This window comes from Vicugna pacos, chromosome 16, assembly GCF_048564905.1.
Source record: "Vicugna pacos chromosome 16, VicPac4, whole genome shotgun sequence".
NCBI lineage: Eukaryota > Metazoa > Chordata > Mammalia > Artiodactyla > Camelidae > Vicugna > Vicugna pacos.
In genome coordinates, this window is record NC_133002.1 from 45,246,001 (window position 1) to 45,269,416 (window position 23,416).

Genomic DNA, 23,416 nt, shown 5'->3' on the forward strand with positions numbered 1-23,416 from the left:
TTGTGGCTGAGCAGAATACTTCTCTAGCAAAGGCAAGGGCCTGGAACCAAATCTGAAGTCTCAGGCCCATGGAGATGCTAGAGTTGGAATAGCTAAGACCCAGAGTGGGGACGGAACTTGCTCAAGGTCACACACAAGGTGGGGTGTAGGGGGGTGGGCAGTGTTAGCTGAGCTCAGAGCCCAGCGGGCTGCGGCAGGCCCCGTAGGGGGCCGAGGAGGTACACCTGGAAGAGCCACCGGGGACCTGGCGGGGTGGCTGGCACCTCTCCCGCTCTCTCGTCTCCCGGGGCCTTCGGGATTGCTGCGTTCCAGGGGAGACGGTATCGTAGCGGAGGCGCCGCAGGGCTGCAGCTGCGCCGGCCCGGCTGCCTGGAGGTGCCGAGGGCCGCTGGGTTCCCGGCGCTGCTGCGAGCAGAGCAGGGAGCGGGCGGGCCGGCTGATGTCATGTGAGAAGCGTGCAGTCGGAGTGAGTGAGCACACCTGGAGCCAGATAAGCTCCGTGTGACCTGGCAGTGAGTCACGGGGCGCTGCGGAGCTCCGCAGGACCGGCGGGGAAGGAGCTCCGCGGCGACAGGCGTCACCCTGCGCCACTCGGGCCAGGCCGGGCCGAGCCAGGTGCCGGGCGAGCACCACTGGGCCGCTCGTGCAGTCGTCTGTGGGGGCCGGTGCCCCGATCGAGGCCTCCGGCCGTAGGAAACAGCCGCTTAGGGAGGTCAGGGGCCAAGCGAGAGAGGCCGGCTCTCTTGGGAAAGTATTTCCTTTGTATTTATTTATGAGTGTGGTCTGGGGGTGGGGGTGCGGCGGACCGACCGTTTTAAGTATCCACCCACAGCAGCCAAGTCTGGGCGCCCTTGTCTTGGGATTCTAACGTTATAGTTTCCATTTCCTGGGGTTTCTACTTTGCCAGCTGCAGGGTGACCCATTTAAATCCGTCCCTACTTAAAGCCACAAGACACCAGTGAGATCTATTTTAACCAAGTCCCCCAAGTCACTGAAACTTTTTCAGGGCTCCAGAGGGCATGCTTTGAACTTGCTACTGGAAACCTGTTCACAGCTTTAATGCAAAATGGATTGCTTACTGCTTTGTCAAACCTTTCTTTTTCTTTTTTAATCTTTAAAATCGCAAAAGTAACATGCTGAAAAAAGGTTTAATCTATAGCAAGTTTACTAGGTAGAAAACTGAAGTGTTACCCCTCTGTTCCTACTCTGCAGAGAAAACCGATAAATTTATGTAATGGATCTTTCCAGACTATTTTTTTAAAAGCTTGTTATAAATATTTTATATATCATATATTTATAGTTTAATATATTGTATGTTACATAAATGAAATTTTATATAAAAATATTAATTTTTTTCCGGTGGGAAATAAAAAACAAGAAGAAAAGTAGAAAAAAAATTATATATAATTTTACTATCTAAAGCCCCTAGGCTTAAATGTACGCACACGTGCACACACACACACACACACACACACATACCCCTACCAGCTAAATATTCTCACGGTAAAAAATTAAAACAATATAGACTAAACACAAGTCTACTTTGGCCCCTCCAAAATCCTTGTCTCTTCCCTAAAGCATACATTTTCCTATGCATATGCAAATATTACACATAATGTACATGTATACATATGCACACATATACATAGTTTTAAAAATTTAATAAAAATTATATACTGTCTGGCTGCTTGCTTTTTTTCACTTAACAATATAGTACAGAATCTTTCCAGGTCAGTATACACAAATCTACCTCATTCTTTGAAATAACTGTCTAGTTGTATAATTTAGAACAATGCTATTGTAAACAATGCTGCAAAGATTAGCCATGTTTATTGTGTGAATATATCTATAGATGTCTTACAAGTAGAATTGCCCTGTCAAGGAGTGAGACACCCTGCTTCCCATCCGCTGACTCGTGCTATTAGTCTTGTTTTGTTTTTTTTAGTTGAACTGCTAAGTGAACACAGTATATCTCTATTTTATTTCACATGTCTGTGGCTGTTACTGAGGCTGAGTACCTGTTCATGTTTGTTGGCCATTTGCATTTCTGCATCTATGAATTGCCTGTCCTTATCTTGGCAGTAGTTGTATGAGGCCTCTGGGCTTGAGCCAGTGTGATCCAGCTTGGCCATGTGCTCACTGGATTGCCTTCACTTCTTTGAGCTTTACTTCTCATATACAAAGGTCCTGTCCAGCATTAATGTCTAGACTTATTTTAGTCATACTTGTGCTGAGAGTCATTTGTGTATTTTATTATCCTCTCTACCATCCCATTTAGATGGCAAGAATGTGCCTTGCTATTATTGGGTGCCATTCTTGAGGGTTTACTCTGGGCTATATGAAGGGCATATATACATATATTATTTAATTCCCATGCCTTATGTGGTAGATACTATTATTATCTCCATTTAAAAAATGGGAAAATGGAGACACCGAGGCCTTAAACGACTTGTCCAAAATTGCATCACTGTTAACTTGAATTTGTTCCCAGCTTTGTTACCTGACATGTGAAGCCTAAACTGTTTCATGAATTTTATCTTTATATCCCTTGCATTTAGTAGGTGCTTGATAAATACATATTTCCCCCAACATTTTATCATAAACACTCAGAAAAGTTAAAGAATTTTACAGTGAACACCCTTCACCCTCCAGACTCTACAGTGAAAATTTTACTGTTCCTGTTTATCACATCATTATCCCTTGATTCAACCATCAAGCCATCTTACCTTTTTTTAAAGCCATCTTACATTTTTGATGCATCTCAAAGTAAGTTGCATACACCAATATATTTTGCCCCCAATACGTTACCATACATATCATCAACAAGAGGTCAGTATTTGTTTACAGTTCTTTTTTGCCTTTGAATGATTACCTCACACAATGAAATGCACAAATCTCATGTGAACTATTTGATGACTATTGACAAATAAAATATGTACATATCTGAGAGTCATAATTACATTTTTAAAAAATATATGTCAACTTAAACGCTTATCAAGGTATGTGGCATGAACATCACCCCAGAAAGTTCCCTCATGCCCTTTTCCACTGCACCCCTACTTCCCAGAGGTAACCACTGTTCTGATTTTTTTTAACCCTAGGTTACTTTTGCCTATACTAGAAATTCATATAAATAGTTATCATACCAGTATATCAAAGGCTTCTTTTACAGTTACTTAACATAATGTTTTTGAGATTCATCCCTGTTGTGTGTATCAGTAGTTTCCTTTTTATTGCTGGGATAGTGTTCCATCATATGAATATGTAATTTGTTTCTCCTGTTGATGAATTGATACATGTGTATTTGAGCTGAGTGTTCCTTGCCCTCAAAATATCTTCAGTCTTAAAGCAGCTGAGTTGACTGAATCAATGGTACTTCGATTTGGGGGACACCAGGGTCAGGATGATTTAAGTACATACTCTAATTTACAAACATACCTTCCTTGCACTTAAAATTAGGAAAGGCCTCCTAGAGTAGGGTGAGGGGAGAAAGGCAGAGGAGGAGGTCAGAAAAACTGTAAGGTACCTAACACTGGAGAGGGTAAGAGATGAAGGGTGGCAGGTAGAAACTGCAGCCTGGAATGGAGAGTCAGGAGGCAGTGATGTCATTGCTGCTAGAGACTTTGGACCTGAGAACAGGAGATGCTGGAAAGTCCAGGATCTACAGGAAGTTGACAAAGCCCAGATCTCTGGCGAATTGGGAGCTGAGAAGCATAGGAGCAGCTGCAGGTGCCTTGTAGGTCTGACCCTGGGTAGAGGGGGTAGGTTGCAGGTAGCTCTCAACATGTGGAGAGTACAGAGGCCACGACCAGGTCTGGCAACTGTAGAGACAGCAGTGGGGAAGGGGTACCTTGTGAGCTGTGCAGATAACAGTGGCAGGACAGGGGTGATGAGGGAAGGGCTGAAATGGACCCAGCCTCCAAAGGTTCCAGGGTTGGGATGACTTTGGCAGAAAGTTAATAAGTAACCTGTGTCCACAAGAGACTTAGATATTTGGAATTTTAGAGCTAGAAGAGACCTAGATCATCTAGTCCAACCTTGAGCAAAGTGACAGACTCAAGGTCCCCTAGCGATTTATTGGCAGATCCAGGCCTAGATACCAGATCTCCTAACATTTCCTGCCAGCCCTATCCCCCTGTGCTGCTGCTGTGACTGTCTGTTGTTTTTGCCTGTTGCAATGACAGTGAGGGACAAGCTTTGGCCAAGACAGCCCAAAGATTCTAGAATGCTGGGGGCTGTTTTCCGTTGATACTCCTCAGATACCTAGCCCCCAGCAGAGAGCCAGGATTGGGTAAGGACTGAAGACTGAGAATTGGAGACCATAAAAGGTGTCTTGATGGGACAGCATTGTAGGCAGTGGGATTCTCTGTGCTGGGCTGAGGCCAAGATACTCGTTTGTTCCCTCCAAGTCCCCTGCATGGGTTTCTTTCTTCATTTTCCCCACAGGTGCCCCTGGAGCCATCTTTTAAACCAGCCTTTTAAGAGAGTGCATGTTGTGATGGCTGAGAGAAAAGGTGAGCAGTGCCCAGCCAAAGATCCCATGTCCTGGCATATGGTCGGTCTGTCCGCACCTCCATCAATGTTTAGGAGGAGAGCAGAGACTCCCCATATTAAAGTAGAGCCCTGAAGAGAGGTGCTTGCTGCCAGGCACTCCCCCTCCCCAAATCAGTCCAAACTCAGCTGGCCAAGGCTGTCCCTGGCTTTGCACACTTCTTGGGCCCTAGATTTCCTGTCTTCTACTCCCAGGTACTGTGCATGGAGCATTTAGAACCAAAACATTCAGAGGGAACTTTGTTTTACCATGTAGAAACTGAGGCCAGAGTAGGAGGGGGCACCTGCTAGGTCCACAGGGAGCAGGTAACTGGGCAAGATTTCCCACCTCTTTGGTGATGCTCTACAACTCAGGATTTCTCTAGAATTCGCACTGCCCAATCTGATATCCACAAGTCACACAGGGCTGTTGAATACTTCAAATGTGGTTAGTCTGAACCGAGATGTGCTCTAAGTGTTAACTACGCACTGAATTTCAAAGATTTAAAGGAAAAGAGAATGTAAAATATCTCAATATTATTAATACAGATTACATGTTGAGATGATAATATTTTGGATGTATTTATATTAAACTATATTGTTAAAGTTAATTTCACCTGTTTCTTTTTATCTTTTTAAATGTGGCTACTAGAAAATTAACAATTACGTATGTGATGTGAATTATGTTTCTTGTGGACAGCACTGCTCTAGAGAGGTTACATTGATCTCTCGGGAACCGCGTGGGTCAAGGTGCTGGGAGGAGGGATGGAAGAGGAATTAGCTGGGGCCCTGGGGCCCTGGGGCCCTTGGGCCCTTGGGTGTTCCTGGCCTTGATGCCTTCTTAGGAGTTGAACCTGTGTTGGGGGGGTCCTTCTCAGTAGAATGGGGAGCCTAGAGTGCCTTGCTTGTTTGTGGGGATGGGGTACACGGAGGGAGGGCCTCTCCAGGGCTTGGCAAGAGGTCATTGCTGCAAAGAGTAAGCTTGTAGGTCCTGTGTCTAGAAGTCAGGGTGGGGGACCTTCATGGAGAAAGGAAAAAAATTACATTTAATTTCTAATTAGGTGGTATGGCCTACTTCTTGTTCCCTGCTGGTTAGAACAAGGCAGGCTCTCTCTATTTCACCCCCACCAGGCTTTTCTCTGTCCTGTCCCCAGTCGGGTGTGCCAAGGGATGGGAGTAGGTCGGTGCCACAAGCACACAAGCCCTGGAACAGGGTTTTTCTCTCAGGCTGCCACAACTTTCTTCCCGAGGCTATATTTAGGCATTGGTCTGGGGAAAAGGATGTGTTTTTCAGGATCCTGTTTATCCAGCAGACCCCACCTCTACCCCCACCTCACAACTGTCTGTCCTCTGTTCCGTCTGGAACTTCCCCTTACTTCCCTCCCTGTTTCACTTTGGACTCCCAGGCCCTAGAAAGAAAACAGTACTTGCCACTGAATCCTGCAGTTGCCACTTATTAGCTGTGTGACAAGTAACATATACTTAATTTTCTCAGCCCTGTTTGAAAGTGGAGATAATGATACCTACCTTGCAGGGATGCTGTGAGTTTCAAATGAGATAGTGGGTGTAACGTGCCTGGCATTATGCCTGGCGAGTGGTAGTCGTTAAATAAGTGCTGGTTCTCTGAGGTCTTCTGTCAGACAGTGGCTAAGGCTGCTGTTTTCCAAGCAGGCTTAGGGAAGAGCCCAGGACCTTGTGAGTTCTGTTGCTTGGGGAGGGGATGGTGCTCAGAGCTCCTTTCCTTTTTCCTTTGTGTTTGAATCATAAGTTGGGTTCCTCTTACCAGAAGGTTAGATCTCCCAGATGCCACTGTCAGGCACACCTAAGCCTGGGTCTAACAGGGATTACAGGAAATGAGAGACTTTGGAATTTGGGCTTTTATAACCTTATCAAAACCTCAAGTTTCCTTATTTGTAAAATGGGGGTAGTATTAGACCGACTCATAGCAGCATTATGAGGTTAACTTAACTGGGATAGTATTGTGTAGAGCAAAGCACCGGGCACATAGCTGGTACTCAGTGAGAGATAGCTGCGCTCATTAGTTGGCCACGTCTGGACTGGAGACAGAGGAGGCCCTGCTTGAATAACCTTTCTCTCCCTCTCTGTTTCTCCTTGCAGCAGCAAGGTGGGACACAAAGGCCCCGTGCTAAGCACCTATAATCCTCTGGGGCTGCCACCCCTAGAGCCAGCATTGCCACCATGTTTAACCTAATGAAGAAAGACAAGGACAAAGATGGCGGGCGTAAGGAGAAGAAGGAGAAAAAGGAGAAGAAGGAGCGGATGTCAGCAGCGGAGCTGCGGAGCCTGGAAGAGATGAGCCTGCGACGTGGCTTCTTCAATCTGAACCGCTCCTCCAAGCGTGAATCTAAGACGCGCCTGGAAATCTCCAATCCCATCCCCATAAAAGTGGCCAGCGGCTCTGACCTGCACCTGACCGACATTGACTCCGACAGCAACAGGGGCAGCGTCATCCTGGACTCAGGCCACCTGAGCACAGCCAGCTCCAGTGATGACCTCAAGGGTGAGGAAGGCAGCTTACGCGGCTCCGTGCTGCAGCGGGCAGCCAAGTTTGGCTCCCTGGCTAAGCAGAACTCACAGATGATTGTCAAGCGCTTCTCTTTCTCCCAGCGCAGCCGGGATGAGAGTGCCTCAGAAACCTCCACCCCCTCGGAGTACTCTGCAGCCCCGTCTCCACAGGTGGAGGTGAGGACTCTAGAGGGACAGCTGATGCAACATTCTGGCCCAGGCATCCCTCGACCAGGACCTCAGTCCCGAGTCCCTGAGTTGGTGACTAAAAGGTTCCCGGCTGACCTGCGCTTGCCCCCCGTGGTACCCCCACCACCCCCCGCTCTCCGGGAGCTGGAACTGCAGCGTCGGCCCACAGGGGACTTTGGCTTTTCCCTGCGGCGCACAACCATGCTGGATCGGGGCCCTGAGGGACAGGTCTATCGGAAGGTGGTTCACTTTGCTGAGCCCGGTGCGGGCACCAAGGACCTGGCCCTGGGGCTGGTGCCAGGTGATCGTCTGGTGGAGATTAATGGGCACAACGTGGAGAGCAAGTCCAGGGATGAGATTGTGGAGATGATCCAGCAGTTTGGGGACAGCGTGCGGCTCAAGGTGCAGCCCATCCCAGAGCTCAGTGAGCTGAGCCGGAGCTGGCTGCGGAGTGGCGAGGGACCCCGCAGGGAGCCAGCCCATGTGAGTGTTTACCGGGGCATCCAGGGGCGAGCAGGGGTTGGGGATGTTGGCATCTCCTGTGATTGTACTTGGGAGGATGGTTGGGTAACCAAGAGCTGTTGTCAGGGCCTAGCGAGTGTGGAAGTGGTAAAACCATGCCACTCCTTGGACTCCAGGACAATTTACCTGACCTGTGGGGAGGAGCAACCTCAGCAGGTGTGATATCTGGTGATACAAGCTTCCTGATACTAGGGTAGGTTAGAGGTTTAGGCACCGTATTTCCTGAGCCCTAAATTGGGGCATAGAGGCTAACATATGCCACTTCAGGTATGAGAGATGATCTGGACTACTATAAGTCCAGACTGGTATCTGGACTGAAATATAGGATTTCCATTATTTAGATATTGGAGGTGAAAAGAAGATAAATTATTTCAAATCAGGGCTCATGTGGAACATCTGTGATGTGCAACTGCTGTGGTAGCTCCTGGGGTGATGACCTCAGGCTTCCTTTTACTCCTGAGTGAGTGAGGAGTTGAAGACCAGGTTAAGGTTGTAGAGATAAACAGGGGTCAGATCATGGAGGACCTTGTAAATAATGGTAAGGGTTTAGATCTTATCCCAGTGAAATGGGATGATTGTAGGGTTTTCAGCAGGGGAGTGACTGGATCTGATTTTTAAAGATCACCTGGGCTCCAAGAGTCTTTATTATCTCCGAGAAGAAGAAAAAGCACAGCCCTGGAAAGGCAACAAGGATCAACCCTACAGAGACAGTATGACTTGACTGTCCCTGAGATCCCAGCTGTTATCCTGCCCACACGAAACAGCCACAGAAGAGGGTGACAGAGGAGCAGAAGAGATTGAGATTAGATGTATGCACATCTCTAAGCAGGACGGAGATCTCTAACGCCAGGGGTCTTTTCATAGAGTGGCTACATATTAGTTTGGAATGTTCTGCCTAGAGACAGTACATGAGGGACAAGTTGGCCTCTGGCCATCCCTTTCTCCCAGCTGGAGGTTTTAGGACTGTCCAGATCTGGTCCCTGCAGCCTGACCACTGCACAGCCTGGCCAGGACCTTTCAGCACTAAGTGACCGGCCAGATGCATCTAAGTCAGAAGTGGGAGGAAATGCTAAGGAAGCAGGCAGGGTCCTGGTTGTAGCTTTCTCCCGGGGAGGGGAAGTGGATGCTCAGATGGCTATCCAGCCTGGCAGCATCTCGGGCCTGGAGGGCCTGGGAGCAGCAGGGTCAGGCTCTGGCAGGAAGCACTGGAATTGGGTTCCAGATGTTCTTTTACCCTGGAGCTGGTGGGGTCAGGCAGCTTTGCTAGACAGGAAGGGGTTGTGAGTGAGAGCGAGCCTGTCGCGGAGTCCAGGGAAGGACCCGGACTTGTTATTTCCGGAAACGCACATCAAGCACCTACTATGGGTTAGCCACCAGGCTAGACTGAACTCAGGGGACCACAGCTTAGAGGCAGTGGTCTTTATCTCAGAACCAAAGATCATACCATGTTGCCAAGTCTGTCTGCTTCTACCAGGCTACCATTGCTTGTAACAGATGGAATTTTCTTCTTCTTAAAGAATGAATCCCCCTGGGGAATTGTTGCCAGCTCCCTGCTGAACTACAGAGCAGGCCTCCGTGGGGCCCTGGGCCTGGCATCCCAGACGCTGTTTAGTTTTGTCTTTATAGCGCAGGGATCATCCTGGCATCTCAAATTTCCTAGCCACACAGGAATTTCCTTCCCTTCACAGCTAGCTGCTGCTATCCCATCCCTGGGGAAGTGGATGGTTTAGCTTTGGAGGCCCCAGTGGTTTCCACATTACAGCTGGTATCCTTGAAATGCTGACTTATCCTTGCCCCGGTGGGGCAAACCCAGCTGGTACCCAGAGGACTTCTTCCTTCACCTGGGGGACCGGGCAGGGGACATAGTAGAGTGCCTCATCTTCATGAGTCTCTTAGAGCCATCTGACAGGACAATGGGGTTAAGAGAGGCCCCTGGTCTTTTCCTACCTGGAAAGGTGGTAGGGACTCAGGCTACAGCAGAGAGGAGCCGAGTGAGCCCAGCATTGCAGCTTCCTGGGACGGACCCCAGAGCTGGTGTGGGAGTGCTGCAGCCTCTTCTGCGGCTCTCCTCCTCTATCTCCTCCTCTTCCTCCCACTCCTACTTCTGCTCCTTTTCTTGGCAGCAGTTCTAATCCCAGTTTCATGCCAAGAAAAGAGTCTTCCCGCCTCCTCCAGGCTCCTGGGCGGGGTACCCTGACAACTCTAGCCCCACGGGGACAGCTCCTGGCGGCCACCCTGCCCATCAGGCCATCCATCAACTGCGTCCACACATTGCCTGTCCCCAGGGAGCTCTGAGGGAGCTGGCTAGCCATCTGTTCTCTTTCTGCACACAGATGGGGGCCAGGCCCCATGGCTTTTCTCCATGACCTCTTCAGAAGGCCTCAGGGAGAGACAGCCCCTTGGGTTTCCTTCTCACATGGTGTGTGTCCACAGTGCTTGGCTCACACCTTCTTCATGTATCCCTGTAGCTGCTAGACAGGGTTCCGCTGGGAGCAGGGGTGAACTACTGTAGTAAGATAGACTTGGGGCCTGATAGGAATCACTCAACTGGCCTGTAAGGAGCAGCTCCTCTTCTGCTGTCTGGTCTTCCACTCTCCTGTCTATTAAACAGACATTTGTTGAGCACTTCCTGTGTGTAGGTCCTGGAGTCCAGGAGTGAGCAGCACATAATCCCAGCGCCAAGGAACTCATAGTCTAGTGGAAGAGATGGTCAAATAGCAGACAAGGATAATGCCACTTGAGAAGCTCAATGACAGGGGCCAGGACACGGTCCTAGGGAGCACAGAAGAGGGACTTCTAGTACAGCCTTAGGAATGTGTCAGGGAAAATTGACATCCGGGTGGGAAATGAGTGTCGAGGAGGCAAGAAGAGGAAGAGAAAGGCTGTAAGACATGTCAAGAACCAGAGGTTGAAGAGAATGACACATCTGGGGAATAAGACTGGGAGATAGTGTGGGGGGCAGTATTGAGAGAAGCAGTAGGAGAGGCAAAGGCCAGGTTATGATGGCCCGTGTGAGTTGTGCTAGAGAATGTGAGCTTTAACCTAAGGGTGAGGAAGCAATTTAATTAAGGGTGAGTTGTGCTAGAGAATGTGAGCTTTAACCTAAGGGTGAATGATAGAAACAGGGTTTCGAAAATCTCTCTGGCTGCTTATGGAGAATGCTTTCAGGTGTAGCAAGGATAGCAGTAGTGAGGGAGCTGTTGTAGTGATCTTAGTAGAATGAATGGAGGCCTGAACTCGAGTAGAGGCAGTGGAGATGGAGAGACATATCAGACACAAGCAACAGAGGTAGGCTCTGTAGTCTTTTTAATTTTTTTAATTGAAAGGTAGCTGGTTTACAGTGTTGTGTTAGTTTCTGGTGTACAGCAAAATGATTCAGTTTATATATATATATACATAATTTTCAGATTCTTTTCCATTATAGTTTGTTACAAGATATTGAAAATAGTTCCCTGTGCTACACAGTAGAACTTTGTTGTTTGTCTATTTTATATATAATAGTTGGTATCTGCTAATCCCAAACTCCTAATTTATCCCTCCCCCTTTCCCCTTTGGTAACCATAAGTTTATTTTCTATGTCTATGAGGTCTATGAGTCTGTTTCTGTTTTGCAAATAAGTTCATTTGTATCATTTTCTTTTTAGATTCCACATATAAGTGATATGATATTTGTCTTTCTCTGTCTGACTTACTTCCCATAATATGATCTCTAGGTCCATTCATGTTGCTGCAAATGACATTATTTCACTCTTTAATATCTGAGTAGTATTCCATTGTATATATACCACATCTTCTTTTTCCATTCATCTGTCAGTGGACATTTAGGTTGCTTCCATGTCTTGGCTATTGTAAACAGTGCTACTATGAACACTGGGGTGCATTGTAGTCTTACTGATCGATTGGGGTAGGGGAAGGAGGAAAGAAGGGAGCAAATGTGACTTCCAGGTTTAGGGGAAGATGCTAACTTCTTTCCTTGGCTCCTCAGGGAAAATGTTTTAGGGACATCTGTTTTTGGATTAATTACTCAAGTTTTCTAAAGGCAAAGGGTTCCTTGAGTTGGTGAGATTAGGGGAGGTGTTGGTAAAGATGAGGATCTTAAAACCCCAGCTGGGTCAAAATTCCTTCCTCTGGTTCCATGTGTCTGAGTGGGAAAGTCAATATCCATTAAGAAGGGGTAGGAGCCCAGTGGGAACGAGGCCTGGGAGAGGGGAGAGCCCATCCCGTCCGTTTGTATTCTCAGTGGGCCCTTCATGGGGGCAAATGTGCTGTCTGGGAATGTAGGATGTTTCTGCTGAGCTCAGGAAAGCCCACTTGGCCAAACCCCGGCCGATGTGATTGTCTCCCTGCGACCAAGAACCAGATCAGCTGGCCTGGATGGGAGCCCTACCTACAAAGCACCGCTTCCCTGAGCTTTGGAGGATGTGGTGGAAGGGGAGAGGTTGGGGAGGAAGGCCCACTCCCTCCCAGTCAAGTCTAGTTTCCTGAGCCCCCTGGAGCTTTCAGGCGTTTCCTCTGTTGGACCTTGGGGTTTGTACTCAAAGGTTGGAGGGCTGTAAGTTTCCTTAAGTGGTCATCATGTCCATCTAAACCACCTCCACATTCAGGAGAATCTGGAAGAGAGCATATTATAGTGTAAGGAGCATGGACTTCAGATCCAGAGAGACCTGTGTTTGAGTTTTACTGAAGTTACCAAACTTTTCTGAACCTCAGTTTACTTATCCCCTTAAACATTTAATGAAGTCTGTAATGACCAGTACATTCCTGGGCAGGAAGGGATTAAATAGATAAAATATCATCTTTCCTTGAAGAAGCATAGACCTAAGTAAAGAAATGCAGGCAGGCACCATAACTGCTGTCTCAGGGGTCTGCACAGCTATGCAGTGGAGGGAGAAGGGGCAGCAATTTGGAGAGGCCTCCAGGGGGAAGTAACCCTTGATCTCTGTGAACGGGCTCTATTCTATCTTCCCATCCAGAGTTTAAGAAGGCTGAATCACAGTAGGATGCACACCTGACTAACTTAGTACAATTTTCTCTGAGAAGGAGAATAAAGATCAGAGCTAAAGGGAGACTTGTTTTGTATTCTGTGTACCATACTTTGTGGGTCTTTATTTAAGATAAAAAGATGAACGTATTTGTGAATTAGATGATGTCACTTATGTAGACTTGGGCAGGTAGTAAATGCTCCAGAAGCTTGGTACCCTTTCCTCTGCCCAGTCTCTAATGCCATCCAGGAAAGGTATTTTTGCAGCCTCCTTGATCAGTCCATTCTGGTGCTCTTCCATTCTTGCTCCTGCTAAGGTTTTCTTTCCAGTGGGACTCTGGATGCTTTTGTCCAAACTTTCTCTGTAGCTCTGTCCTTAAAGACAGCCAGCTGGAGGGAGAGAGGGGATGCTGAATGCCCTCCTGCTTTTTCCAGCTTTTTAGAGCCTAGTTTCTCAGGCCTGCAGGCGTGGTTATCAATGGCCTTGCAGGAGACTGGCCAGTAGGGTTGCTTGCAGTTGGGAGAAGGCAGGGGCCCCTTTGCTTAGTGGAAGCCCAAGACCCTGAGGCAGAAACAGTATAAGCCTCATCACCCTTGTCCCCAGGACCCCTGGGAGCTGTCGGGAGTAGGGCCTGCAAGATTTCAAGGGGGGACTCGAAATTGTGCTGCTTCCAGTTCTGCCAGGCCAGCTTCTGAGCAGTGAACTTTCCCAGAGACTTCTGGAGGTGGTGGAGCAGCTGGGGACTGCCTGAGCTTAGTGTTCTAGAATGCTTCTGTTCCTAACGTGACTCCAGGAAATTTTTACTTCATTTTGTGCCAAAGCTTTTGGCATTTCTGGCATCAGAGTCTCACTGTATGAGATCCTTGATTTGAAGGCTCAGAGCAGATCCCAAACTATGTCTTTTTGGTAATGAGAGGCTGGTGAGTAGGTATCAAGGGCTTGAGGACTGATGGGTGAAAGACCTTGTGGGAGCATTTTGGGGGGTTATCGATCCTGCATTAGTGGGGTACATGGACCAGCAGGACAGAGTGGTGGACTAAGTCACTTCTGTCCTGCTAGGTCTCCCTCCTGTCTTCAGAGGACCATTCTGACTTTTTCCAATGAGACATTAGACAAACTACAACCCAAGAGTGCCCTGGCCATCCAGCCCGTAGGTGGTGGGCACAGTGCCCAGGCCACATTGAACTGGGTGGTTACATGTCATGGTCATTGGTTGTTTTTGCAGGTATGGCTTGGATCCCTGGTGCAGGGGCAGGGCCTTGATTGAGGCAGGCTGCTCTGACCCCTTCCGGCCCTGGCCAGAACCCCTCTGGCCCACCCTGATACCCTTGGTCACCTTGTCCTCTTCTCCCTTCTAATCTCTCTTATTTACATTGAAATGGTTCTGGAAAATACCAGATATGCAAAAACCCAGACTGGGGGTGGGTGAGGAGTGGGGCGAAGGGGGGTGTGTGGCGGGTGGGAACACAAGTATTTTAAAAATGCTGCAAATCTCTACAGCATTTCCCAGAAACCACAAGCACGCGTTCTGCCTGCCAGCAGGGCTCCCGCCACCCCACTACACTAAGCTGCTGGATTCTCCTCACTGGAGCCTGGGGTGGGGAGCAGCATCTGTGGGGGTGGGGGGTCGGTGACCAGTTGGCGTGGGGGCTCCCCTGCTGCCTGGGCAGGCTGCCTGGCGCCTCCTTTGTCAGCCCAGGCAGCGGGTATGGATGTGCCCCAGGCATTCGCAGCACAGTGGGCACCCACCATGTCAGACTGGCACTGCCAAGGAGGGCAGTCTTCACGGCCCCCCACTGCCTGCTGTGCAGTTTGGGGAGGGCCCCAGCCCTTGAGTTTCGCGTGGTGTTTGGCAGCAGCTTCTGTTCTGTTAAATACAGGGGACAGTGTCAGCAAAGCTTATTTTTTCAGTTGTTGGATCTAGTTTGGTTGGGAAACTATTTCCTTAGACCTGGGACACCACTCTGGCTCCCTTAATCTCCCGCCATACGTTCCTCAGAACCAGGGCGTGGTGTTCTGCCCTGGCCTGGCTCAGCCCAGCCACTCTGCACAGATTCCGGGGCCGGGAAGACCGTAGGCCGTCTGCCCACTGTTCTGTATGGCGCCTGGTATGGCGTGTAGCACACACGTGCTCCCTAAGTGGTATTTCATTGATCTGGTAAAGATTCAACCAAGCAGAAATGCCTTGAGGGAAGGGCATGAAAAATAGTCACAGGGACAAGGATCACAGCTGGCGTCCACTCTCCTTCCATTAGACACCATTCTAGATGTTTCATGTGTATTAACTCATTTCATCTTCCCAGCAACCCTCTGAAGTAGGTATTATAATCATCTCAGTTTTGCAAATGAAGAAACTGGATTACAGAGAGGTCTGAATTACAGAGAGTTCAAGGTTAAGTTGCCTGTGGTTTCACGTCTACTGAGTGACTGGTCAGGATTTGAACTGAAGGCATCAGCTCCTTGCCCTTCACTGCACACAGGAGGGATATGTATGCTCTCCAGGGGGGGGGGGTCCTTACACACCCACTGCCTAGCCCAGGCCTGGGCCTTTTGATTCCTTCTGCCCTGTCACTAGAAGCCTCTTTTCCAGCAGGAAAGGGGGAACCAGGAGAGACTGGCCACTTGTGCTCTGTGGATGGCATGCTGCAGAAGGCGGTGATGGATGCTCTCAGTCTCTCCTGAGGATTAGCCAGAGGAAGTGAGCCCAAGTGGCAGTGGGTAGAATTTAATCTTGAGGGAGCTGGGACAAGTCCTGAAAAGGCAGCTGAGTAGTGGCACTTGCCTTGGCAGCATTCGTGTGTGGCCCCTAGGGTGGTGGAGGGGTGTGCTTTTGCACCTCATATGTCTCCCCTGCTAGATGCCGGAGGCCAAGCATGTTGCCACCTCACCCTTTTGGCCCTTACCGACATCCTGGTACTGACTCTGTAGCACTTGGAGTCGCAGGAACCCTTGAATGTCACCTCTGACCAAGGACAGGTCCCGTTCTGTTGCACGGGGGCTGGACATGTTGTTTCCCAGTGTGTGCTCTGGGAAAAAGGTGAGGGGCACGGCCTGGCTGAGTGCCTAGCAGGTGATGGGTGTGCCACGCAGTTTTTGTTGGCTTCTACCCTGCTGTTCCTTTTGTCTATGATGCTTTTTCCTGCCTACCCTCACATACTCATACACATTGGCCCTGGTCTGAATATCATTTCCTGAGGGAAGCCTTCCCTGTTCCTTCAGACCATGTCTGGTCTGCACCTCATCCTTTTCCTTCATAGCATTCATCAAGACTGTAATTAAATACCGTGCTGGAGCATTTGAGAGCAGTGGATATTTGTTGAGGGGAAGAAGATGGTTCTCTAGTCAGGAACTTCTCATTCTCTCTGTCCAGGTTCCCTCACCTAGCTCAGTTTTGGTTCCTAGAACCCTCTCCATTGACTGTCCTTGGTGACTTATCTGCGACTTGTCCTTGGTGACTACATTGCAACTCTGTTTCTTGTGTGCCTGCCTGGGCACTCGGCACCCCTCACAGGAGTGGAGGGGAGATGGGCTCTAGACATTCAGGAGCAAGAGCCTGTGGAAGGGGCTCTGCCTCCTGCCCAACCATGAAGCCCCCAGGAAGGCACCAGGCGGGGATGAGAAGCAGATTTAGGGTCATGTGGAGTCACATAGTGACCGGCCCAGGGGACCTTGGAGGAATGTGCCTGTCTTCCTGGCTGCAGGTCTTGTTGGGGTGGAATATGGCCCTGCGGGGTTCAAGGCTCCTCTTCCCCTCTGCTTTCCCTGGGCTGCCTGTGTACTGGAATGTCGGCAGGCTGGGAATTTTCACAGCAAGGATTTTCCCCAGTCAGAGCGACAGATTCCAGCTGGAGCCTGGGGACAGCTCCTGCATGGGCAGGGCCTGTCAGAGAGGGCAGGGGCATATGCTGGGGCAGCCCCAGCTGCTTGGCTCTTGGGGCCCGACTTAGTTCCCATCCTCTCTGGGAGATGCAGACATCTGTTTCCCCATTGGGCCAGGCCAGGGGAAACCTGGGCTTCTGGAGCACTGGGGCTCGGGAGACGCAGTGGGAGGCCATAGGGACCAGAGACTCCACAGCAGTGAGGCGAGAATGTGGCTGACCAGATCCCACAAGGCCTCACTTCCTCCAGTCAGTACATGAGTCAGGAAGGGAGCTGCCTCAGATTCCATCCTCAGGTGGGGCTGTGCCTGCCAGACCCAGGTTCTCCGGCCTATAGGGGGCACTCAACCTTGGCAGGAGGTAGCACTGCTGAGTTTGTCACCTGTATCTGTCCTCCACTCTCTGGGCCCCACAACACCTCTAGGGCCTAATTCCCTCTTTTAGTGACCTTTCCAGCCCCCATGCCCTTTGCCCTCTGATCTCAGTTATGCTGGCTCCTCCCTCCCATTCCCATTTCTGCAAGAAGCTGACTCACTTCCTCCCTCCCTCCTCCCCCAGTTTCTGTCACTGCCAGGCCCTGTGGCAAGCAGGGTACCCACCGTGGGGGAGAGTTCTCACAGGGCACTTCCTGGAGGGCTCTCTGGCAGCAGGACCATGATGCTACCCCTGGCTCTGGGCAGAAGGGGAGGGCCCTGGCCCTGGGCTATAGGGGGGACCAGGTGGGAATGTCTCAGAGCCTTGACAGTCAGGGCGAGTTGTCAGGAGACCTTGAGGAGCACCTGCTCCATGTCACCCGGTGGGCTTGGTTCTGTGGGGGAGAAAGGCTGAAGATGTCATCCCTGTGATCAGGGAGGCTGTGCTTTCTCTAGAACAGAAGACATCTGCAAAAAGATAGATCTCAGCCCACAGTGGCATGGGCTAGAGGCCAAGCAGTGACAGCACTGTCAGGCAGCATGAGACAGTCATGACTCTCCGTGACACCCAGTTTCACGCCCAGCCCCATCCCATCAAGGGGAAAGTGTCTGGAGAGTCCCGTGGAGCCTTCCAGGGACAAGGCGAGGGGAGGGGTCTGATGCAATGTCCTTGTTCCTTCTTCCTGCTGGGGGCCTGCATCCTGCTCCTCCCCACCCCCACCCCACCCCCCTCTTCTGTGGACCAGTTTGCTTGTGGAGCTGACTGCAGAAGCACCGACCTCAGAGCAGTGAAAGGTTTCCTCCCCAGATGGGCTGGCATCTTCTATCTCAGCCTCCCTGGAGCTGTCAGGCTGTGGGAGCCTGGGCATCTGGCACTTCAGGCACAGGGAACCCAGCCTGTCCTGGGCCTGGCACAGCCTTGCGTCCTCCTCCACAGGCAGCCTAGGTTACCTAAAAGACACAGGCAGAGGGCGAGGTCATTTCCCCACTCACTTGGCCACGCATCAAGATCAATAGAGGCGAGAGGCAAACTGGGCACAGCGCCTGAGAAGCCTGGGGGGACTGCTGTGGGCTCTCTTCCTGGAATCAAGTGACCAGCAAACATCCTTATTCCCCTTAGCACTTGGCTTTGCCTGGCAGAGCCCCCATTGCTCAGGCAGCCTGCAGTGATCCTGATTCTGGCTTCAGGATTTCTGGACAATGACAGGAGTTTCTTGTTTAGGTGAGGTTCAGGCAGGAATGAGGCTTAGGCTTGGAGAAGGTGAGGAATACCAGCTTGAACACTTTGCTTGGTAAAATGCCCTCGTGCTCCCTCATGGGGAGGTGAACCACCCTGCCCAGGCACTCTGATGCCCGTCTGCATTCCTCTCCTAGGAATTGTTTCCTGCCCCCATCCGTCATTACTTGGCCCTGAGCTGGGGAGCCGAACCAGGCTCTGTGATGGGACACCCAGCTTGGAAATAGCTTGTGCGCATGTACACGTGCGCGCGCACACACACACGCACACACACCACAATTTAGTCCAGGGTGTCCTTTTTACCTAGACCCTTCCAAAGCATTTCTGCCATCAGCTTCCAGTCCTAACCAGCCTTCACCTTCTCTGTGCAGAGGAAGGCTGGTCTCAAACCAGACCTGGTCTCAAACCCAGGTCTCAAAAGATTGTTTCCTGGGCAGAAGAAGGCACAGTTTTCCTGTTTTTATCAGAGTCCTGGGTTCCCCACTCAGCCCCTGTGTTTTCCTTAGACCACTGGTTTTGAGGTCTCTCTTTGTGCCTCTGAAAGAGGAGCCCCTGCTATATAAAGGGTCCCTGACCCCCACCCCCTTCAAAATTCCCAAACTGCAGCTCTTACTGTTGCTATAGAAACAGATGCTTAGCAAATATGAAGTTGGAGGGCTGGTTTTGGTTGTAGGAACTACTTTCAGCTCATTTGGGGGAGGAGAAAAGAGGAAGAAGGCAGCATAGGCGGAAGCGCCCACAAGTCGGGAGCTGCGTGTAATCGTGTATGTATTGTTAATACATTGGTATGTGTTGGGCACGGCCTGGGCTCTGGAACCAGGCTGCCTGGGCTTGACTCCTGGCTCTGCTGCTTACTAGCTGGGTGACCTTGGACAAATTAATTTCTCTGTGCCTCGTTTTCCTCACCTGTAAAATAAGAATAATAGTACTTTCCTTGTAAGGTTGTTTTGAGGGTTAATGAATCAATACATACAAGTTACTTAGAATGGTGTCATCATCATCGATCTGTCTTTGACGCTTCGGAAGCATGGGCTGCCCGGGGTGCCCGGGAGCCTGCCAGCCGTCAGCCCACAGGAATGCCACAGCTTGTCGATGACTCAGCTCCATCCATGATGGGGCAGAGAGGGTGGGGTTTGCTCTTCTTAGGATGGTGCTTTTGCCTGAAGGGCCTTCCAGGTGGAGATGGGGAAATAAGGCCCAAACTGGTCCCCAGACTTACTCAGGGCCACATGTTAGCCTCAGAGTGGGATTGCTTGGCCCTGGGCTTTCAATCTAATCTGTAGTTTGATGCCAGTTTTCAAAATTATGCTGCTTTTCCTCTGACTTTCCCCAGTCAAATTCTTGGCTGTTACCAATAGCTTTTGAAGACCAGGCTTCTTTCTACCTACTCGTTTTCCAGTTGAACAAACAAACACTACTTTTTTGTGGTCTTTTTGTAACTTACTGTGTTTCTTCATGCCTGTCTTGCCTCCGACAACCCATCTAGATTAGGGCTGCTAAGCAGGAATTGAGGACGGAGTTGAGGCACAGAACAGAGAAGCAGCAGCCCTGACCCCACCAGTTCCCAGGTGGGTGCTCTTTCTATCACACACATATGAGATTGCCCAGACACTCCCACCTTGGATTTTCTAGCTACTGTAGCAAAACCTTTCAAATTAAGTGCCTGTGATAGAATGTGGTAATAGTCAGATCCATGCCCTGTCCCCTTGTTTCCCTGAGGATCCAGGGCTGGGGAGTGGGGGTTGCCGGGCAGGGGGAGCTTATTGGAGCTTCTCTAGCATGACCCAGAGTCCTTTCTCCACCATTCCCTCCCCTCCCTCTTCCTCATTTGATTCATCCAGCTGGCAATGCAGGGAGGTGTCCAGTTATGGTCCCCACTGCCCCATGGCACAACCCCTGGCATTCTGCCCAGTACACGGCTTCATTGCTTTATTTGCGCTCAAAAATTCATGGTTCTGCTGGTACTTCCCTTTCTGGGAGCACTAATATCAGAAGAATCCAGCAGTGGGTGATGTGGGGGAAGCCCTCAGGCCACTACATTCCTGATGTCTTACCCAGGCATGGTCCAGAGACTCTGCAGAAACAAGGAACAATTGTGTGGCACTGAGGGGCTTTCTCCCAGGCCTGGGATCCCTTGGGGTGGGGGCTGCCTTTCATTCAGCCTTGCCTTTTCAGCCCCTCTGCATCTGGCTTCTGCTCCCAGGCTGGGTGTTAAATTATGGCTACAGTCCCCTCCCCCACTTCTTTCTGTGGCCTAGGGGTCAAGGCCAGGCACCTGGGGACAGGAGTCCAAGCAGACTCTGGGGCAGGGGTGGGAGAGAACAGTAGGTGTTAGGGGCAACACCTGAAGGAGTCTATGACAAGGATGACAAGGACAAGCTGAAAGGGGGATCCTCTAGACAGACATGTTCAATAGGATGTTTGTTCTGCAAAGATGGAAATATTCTGTAGTCTGTGGTTTCCAACATGGTAGCCATTAGCCATATGTGGCTACTGAGCCCTTGAAATGTGGCCAGTGTGAACAAGGAACTGAATTTTAAATTTGATTTGATTTTATTTAACCAGAAATATTCCTTTGTTTCAATTAAATTTTTAAAATTATGTTTATGGGGGGAGGTAATTAGGTTTATTTATTTATTTATTTTTTAATGGAGGTACTGGTGATTGAACCCAGTATCTCATGCATGCTAAGCAGGCACTCTACCTCTGAGCTATACCCTCCCCCTTCAATTTCACTTCAGTTTAAATAGCCACGCTTGGCTGGTGGCTACCATATTGAATAGTGCCACTCTAGACAGCTCATTCAGAAATGATGGGGTGCTCTTGAAGCTTGCAGTCCCCCTGGTGAGGCCGAGGAGGGTGGTGTTTTCCCTTCCTCTCAGGAAGAAAGGCTTGTCCTCTCTGGCAATTTCTACACTTCACCAGCTCTGGAATCCTGATGCCCCAGGGCCAACAGGCCCCTGGCGCTGGGCCACCACAACTGGGGCAGTGCTTCCCCACCTCACCAAGCATGTTTTCTGCCCAGCCTTGTCACGCACAGGTGCTCACATGCCCAGGCTGTTAATGTGGAGGTGGTGGGTTGGTAGGAAAAGTAGAAGCTTTTGCTTCTTCCTTCCTGCTTCTGTGGAGATTGGATCTGTGCTTTATTTTGAGTTAAGAGGGTTCTAGAAACAAGCCCAGTAGGGGCCTCCAGAGGTGAACACACAGATCCTCAAACACTTATTGAATGTCCAGTGTTTGGAGGACCCTGAGGCTTATCTAAAGGATCCTCTCTGACTTTGAGAATAAACAGCACTGGCTCCAACTCACACCCTAGAAGACCTTCGTAATACTTTATTTAAATTGCTGTGGCTGATCCTTAAACAGGTTTTTTTTTCCTCCTGTGGAAATAGAGAAGAGTTTCCTGCATGTGAAAAAAAGAACAATATTTCATTATGCTTATTCTCTGCTGTCTGCCAGAGGAGGTGGGGATGGGACTGTGTGTGTGGTGCATTTAGTAGACTCAGAAGTGCCCCAGGTCGTGGTGGGGTTTAGGGCAGGAGTGTGGAGGATTTGAGAAAACCATCCTCAGGGTTGGCCCTTGGCTTTGGGCCTTGCAAGAGCTTGGCAAGCAGAGGTGGTTTGGAAATCCCCAGGGGCCATGAGGAAATCCCCAGCAGCTGAGTCTTCGGAGCAGCAGGCCTTCTGGAACCGCCAGTCAGGTGGTCCCCGCAGGCAGCCAGGATGGGACTCTGAGGGGATGAGACTCTTGGTCTTATCAGCAAGGACAAGCCCAGACTTCCCTGCTTGGGCTCCGTGCTCGTGAGATGGTGTGGTGTCAACAGGCTCTGAGTGGACTTTTGGGTGTGCCCAGGCAGGGGTTGGAGAGCCCTAAGCCTCAGTGACTTCTGGGGCAGTGATCTGGGACTGTCCCCCCCAAGCCCACTGACCCTCCTGGATTGCTTGTCCCAGACCTCTCCCCACCACACAGGCTCAAGGCGTCCCTAGAATCTTCTGTTTATTCACAGTCATCCATCCATCCAGTTTATTCCATCAATAACACTTATTGAGTGCCTACCATATACAGGGACTTTTTGGGCTGTGGGATTGGAGCAGTGATGGTTCATCCTTGCCTCTTCTTGCCATATTCCTCCAGGGATAAGAGAGAGGCCATCTTAGCGCTGCGGGCCTCTCTGTCTCCAGCTCCCTGGGGTCGCCGGGCCGAGGGGCAACCCCAAGGAGATGCAATCCCGCGGCCTGGGTGCCGGCGGGCCCTTGAGAAGGTGGCGGCTGCCCTCTGCCGGGCTCCAGCGGAGCTACAGGGCGGGTGCATCCCTGGGTTCTAGCGCAAGTGCCGGCCTGGCCCCACCCTCGGCCCCGCCTCTGCGCTGGCGGGACCAGGAAGCTAGGCCTCTGGGATTGGAGGGACGAGGCCTGGGGCTGACTCTCCAAACAGCGACCTGCCTCCTGGGCAGGATTGTCTGCGCTCAGCCCTGGGCGTGCACCTCTGGTCTCGGCAGGTTTCCTTTCAGCTCCCCTTCCCCTCCCTGCGGCCACCTCTGGGCTTCTTCAGGGGGTCTGTTCTCTTCCACTTTGGGATCCACTGGTCATTGATGAGTAAAATTAAACAAATGAAAAAATTGATATCTCAAAGGATATTGGTCACTGTCTACTAACACCGTTACACTGTTACTGCATAGAAAACATTTGTTACACACCAAAGGGGGGGGCGGTAATGAAGGATAGTCATTCCCAAGAGAGGGAGGGCACTGGTGCTGAGGAAGCTTTGAAGTGGCCCTCCCAGAGAATGCGTCTGTCACATGGTGGTGGGGAGCCTCCTACCCCAGGAAGCATAAGCGCTCCAGGCCCTCCCCAGTCCTGAGAGCTGAGTGCCTGAAGCAGGATTTCATCCCCCCACCCCCCACCCCCGCTTCCCTAAATAGAGTTCATTATGACGTTTTATACATTGCAAATTAATTATACTGCAGGCACTACACAATTAGTATCCATTAATGGAAACGGTGTTTACAGCGTTTGTTTGAGAGTTTTGATTTAAAGGGGAACTAGAAAGACAAATAGGGTCAAAGGAGTAATTTTTTGTTAGGATGTTAATTAGAACATCAGTCTCAATGTTTTACAAACTTATCTCCCTCTAAACCAC

General features: G+C 50.2%; 1 protein-coding gene across 1 annotated transcript in view; it reads left to right on the forward strand.

The window, feature by feature from the left end:
- LOC140686159 (unconventional myosin-XVIIIa-like) overlaps positions 1-23,416 on the forward strand; it is a 67,888-nt gene that overhangs the window by 3,177 nt on the left and 41,295 nt on the right. Inside the window, 1 exon segment of the mRNA XM_072939140.1 lies at positions 6,652-7,728. Coding sequence (XP_072795241.1) covers positions 6,730-7,728 — 999 coding nt within the window. The 5' untranslated portion in view covers positions 6,652-6,729.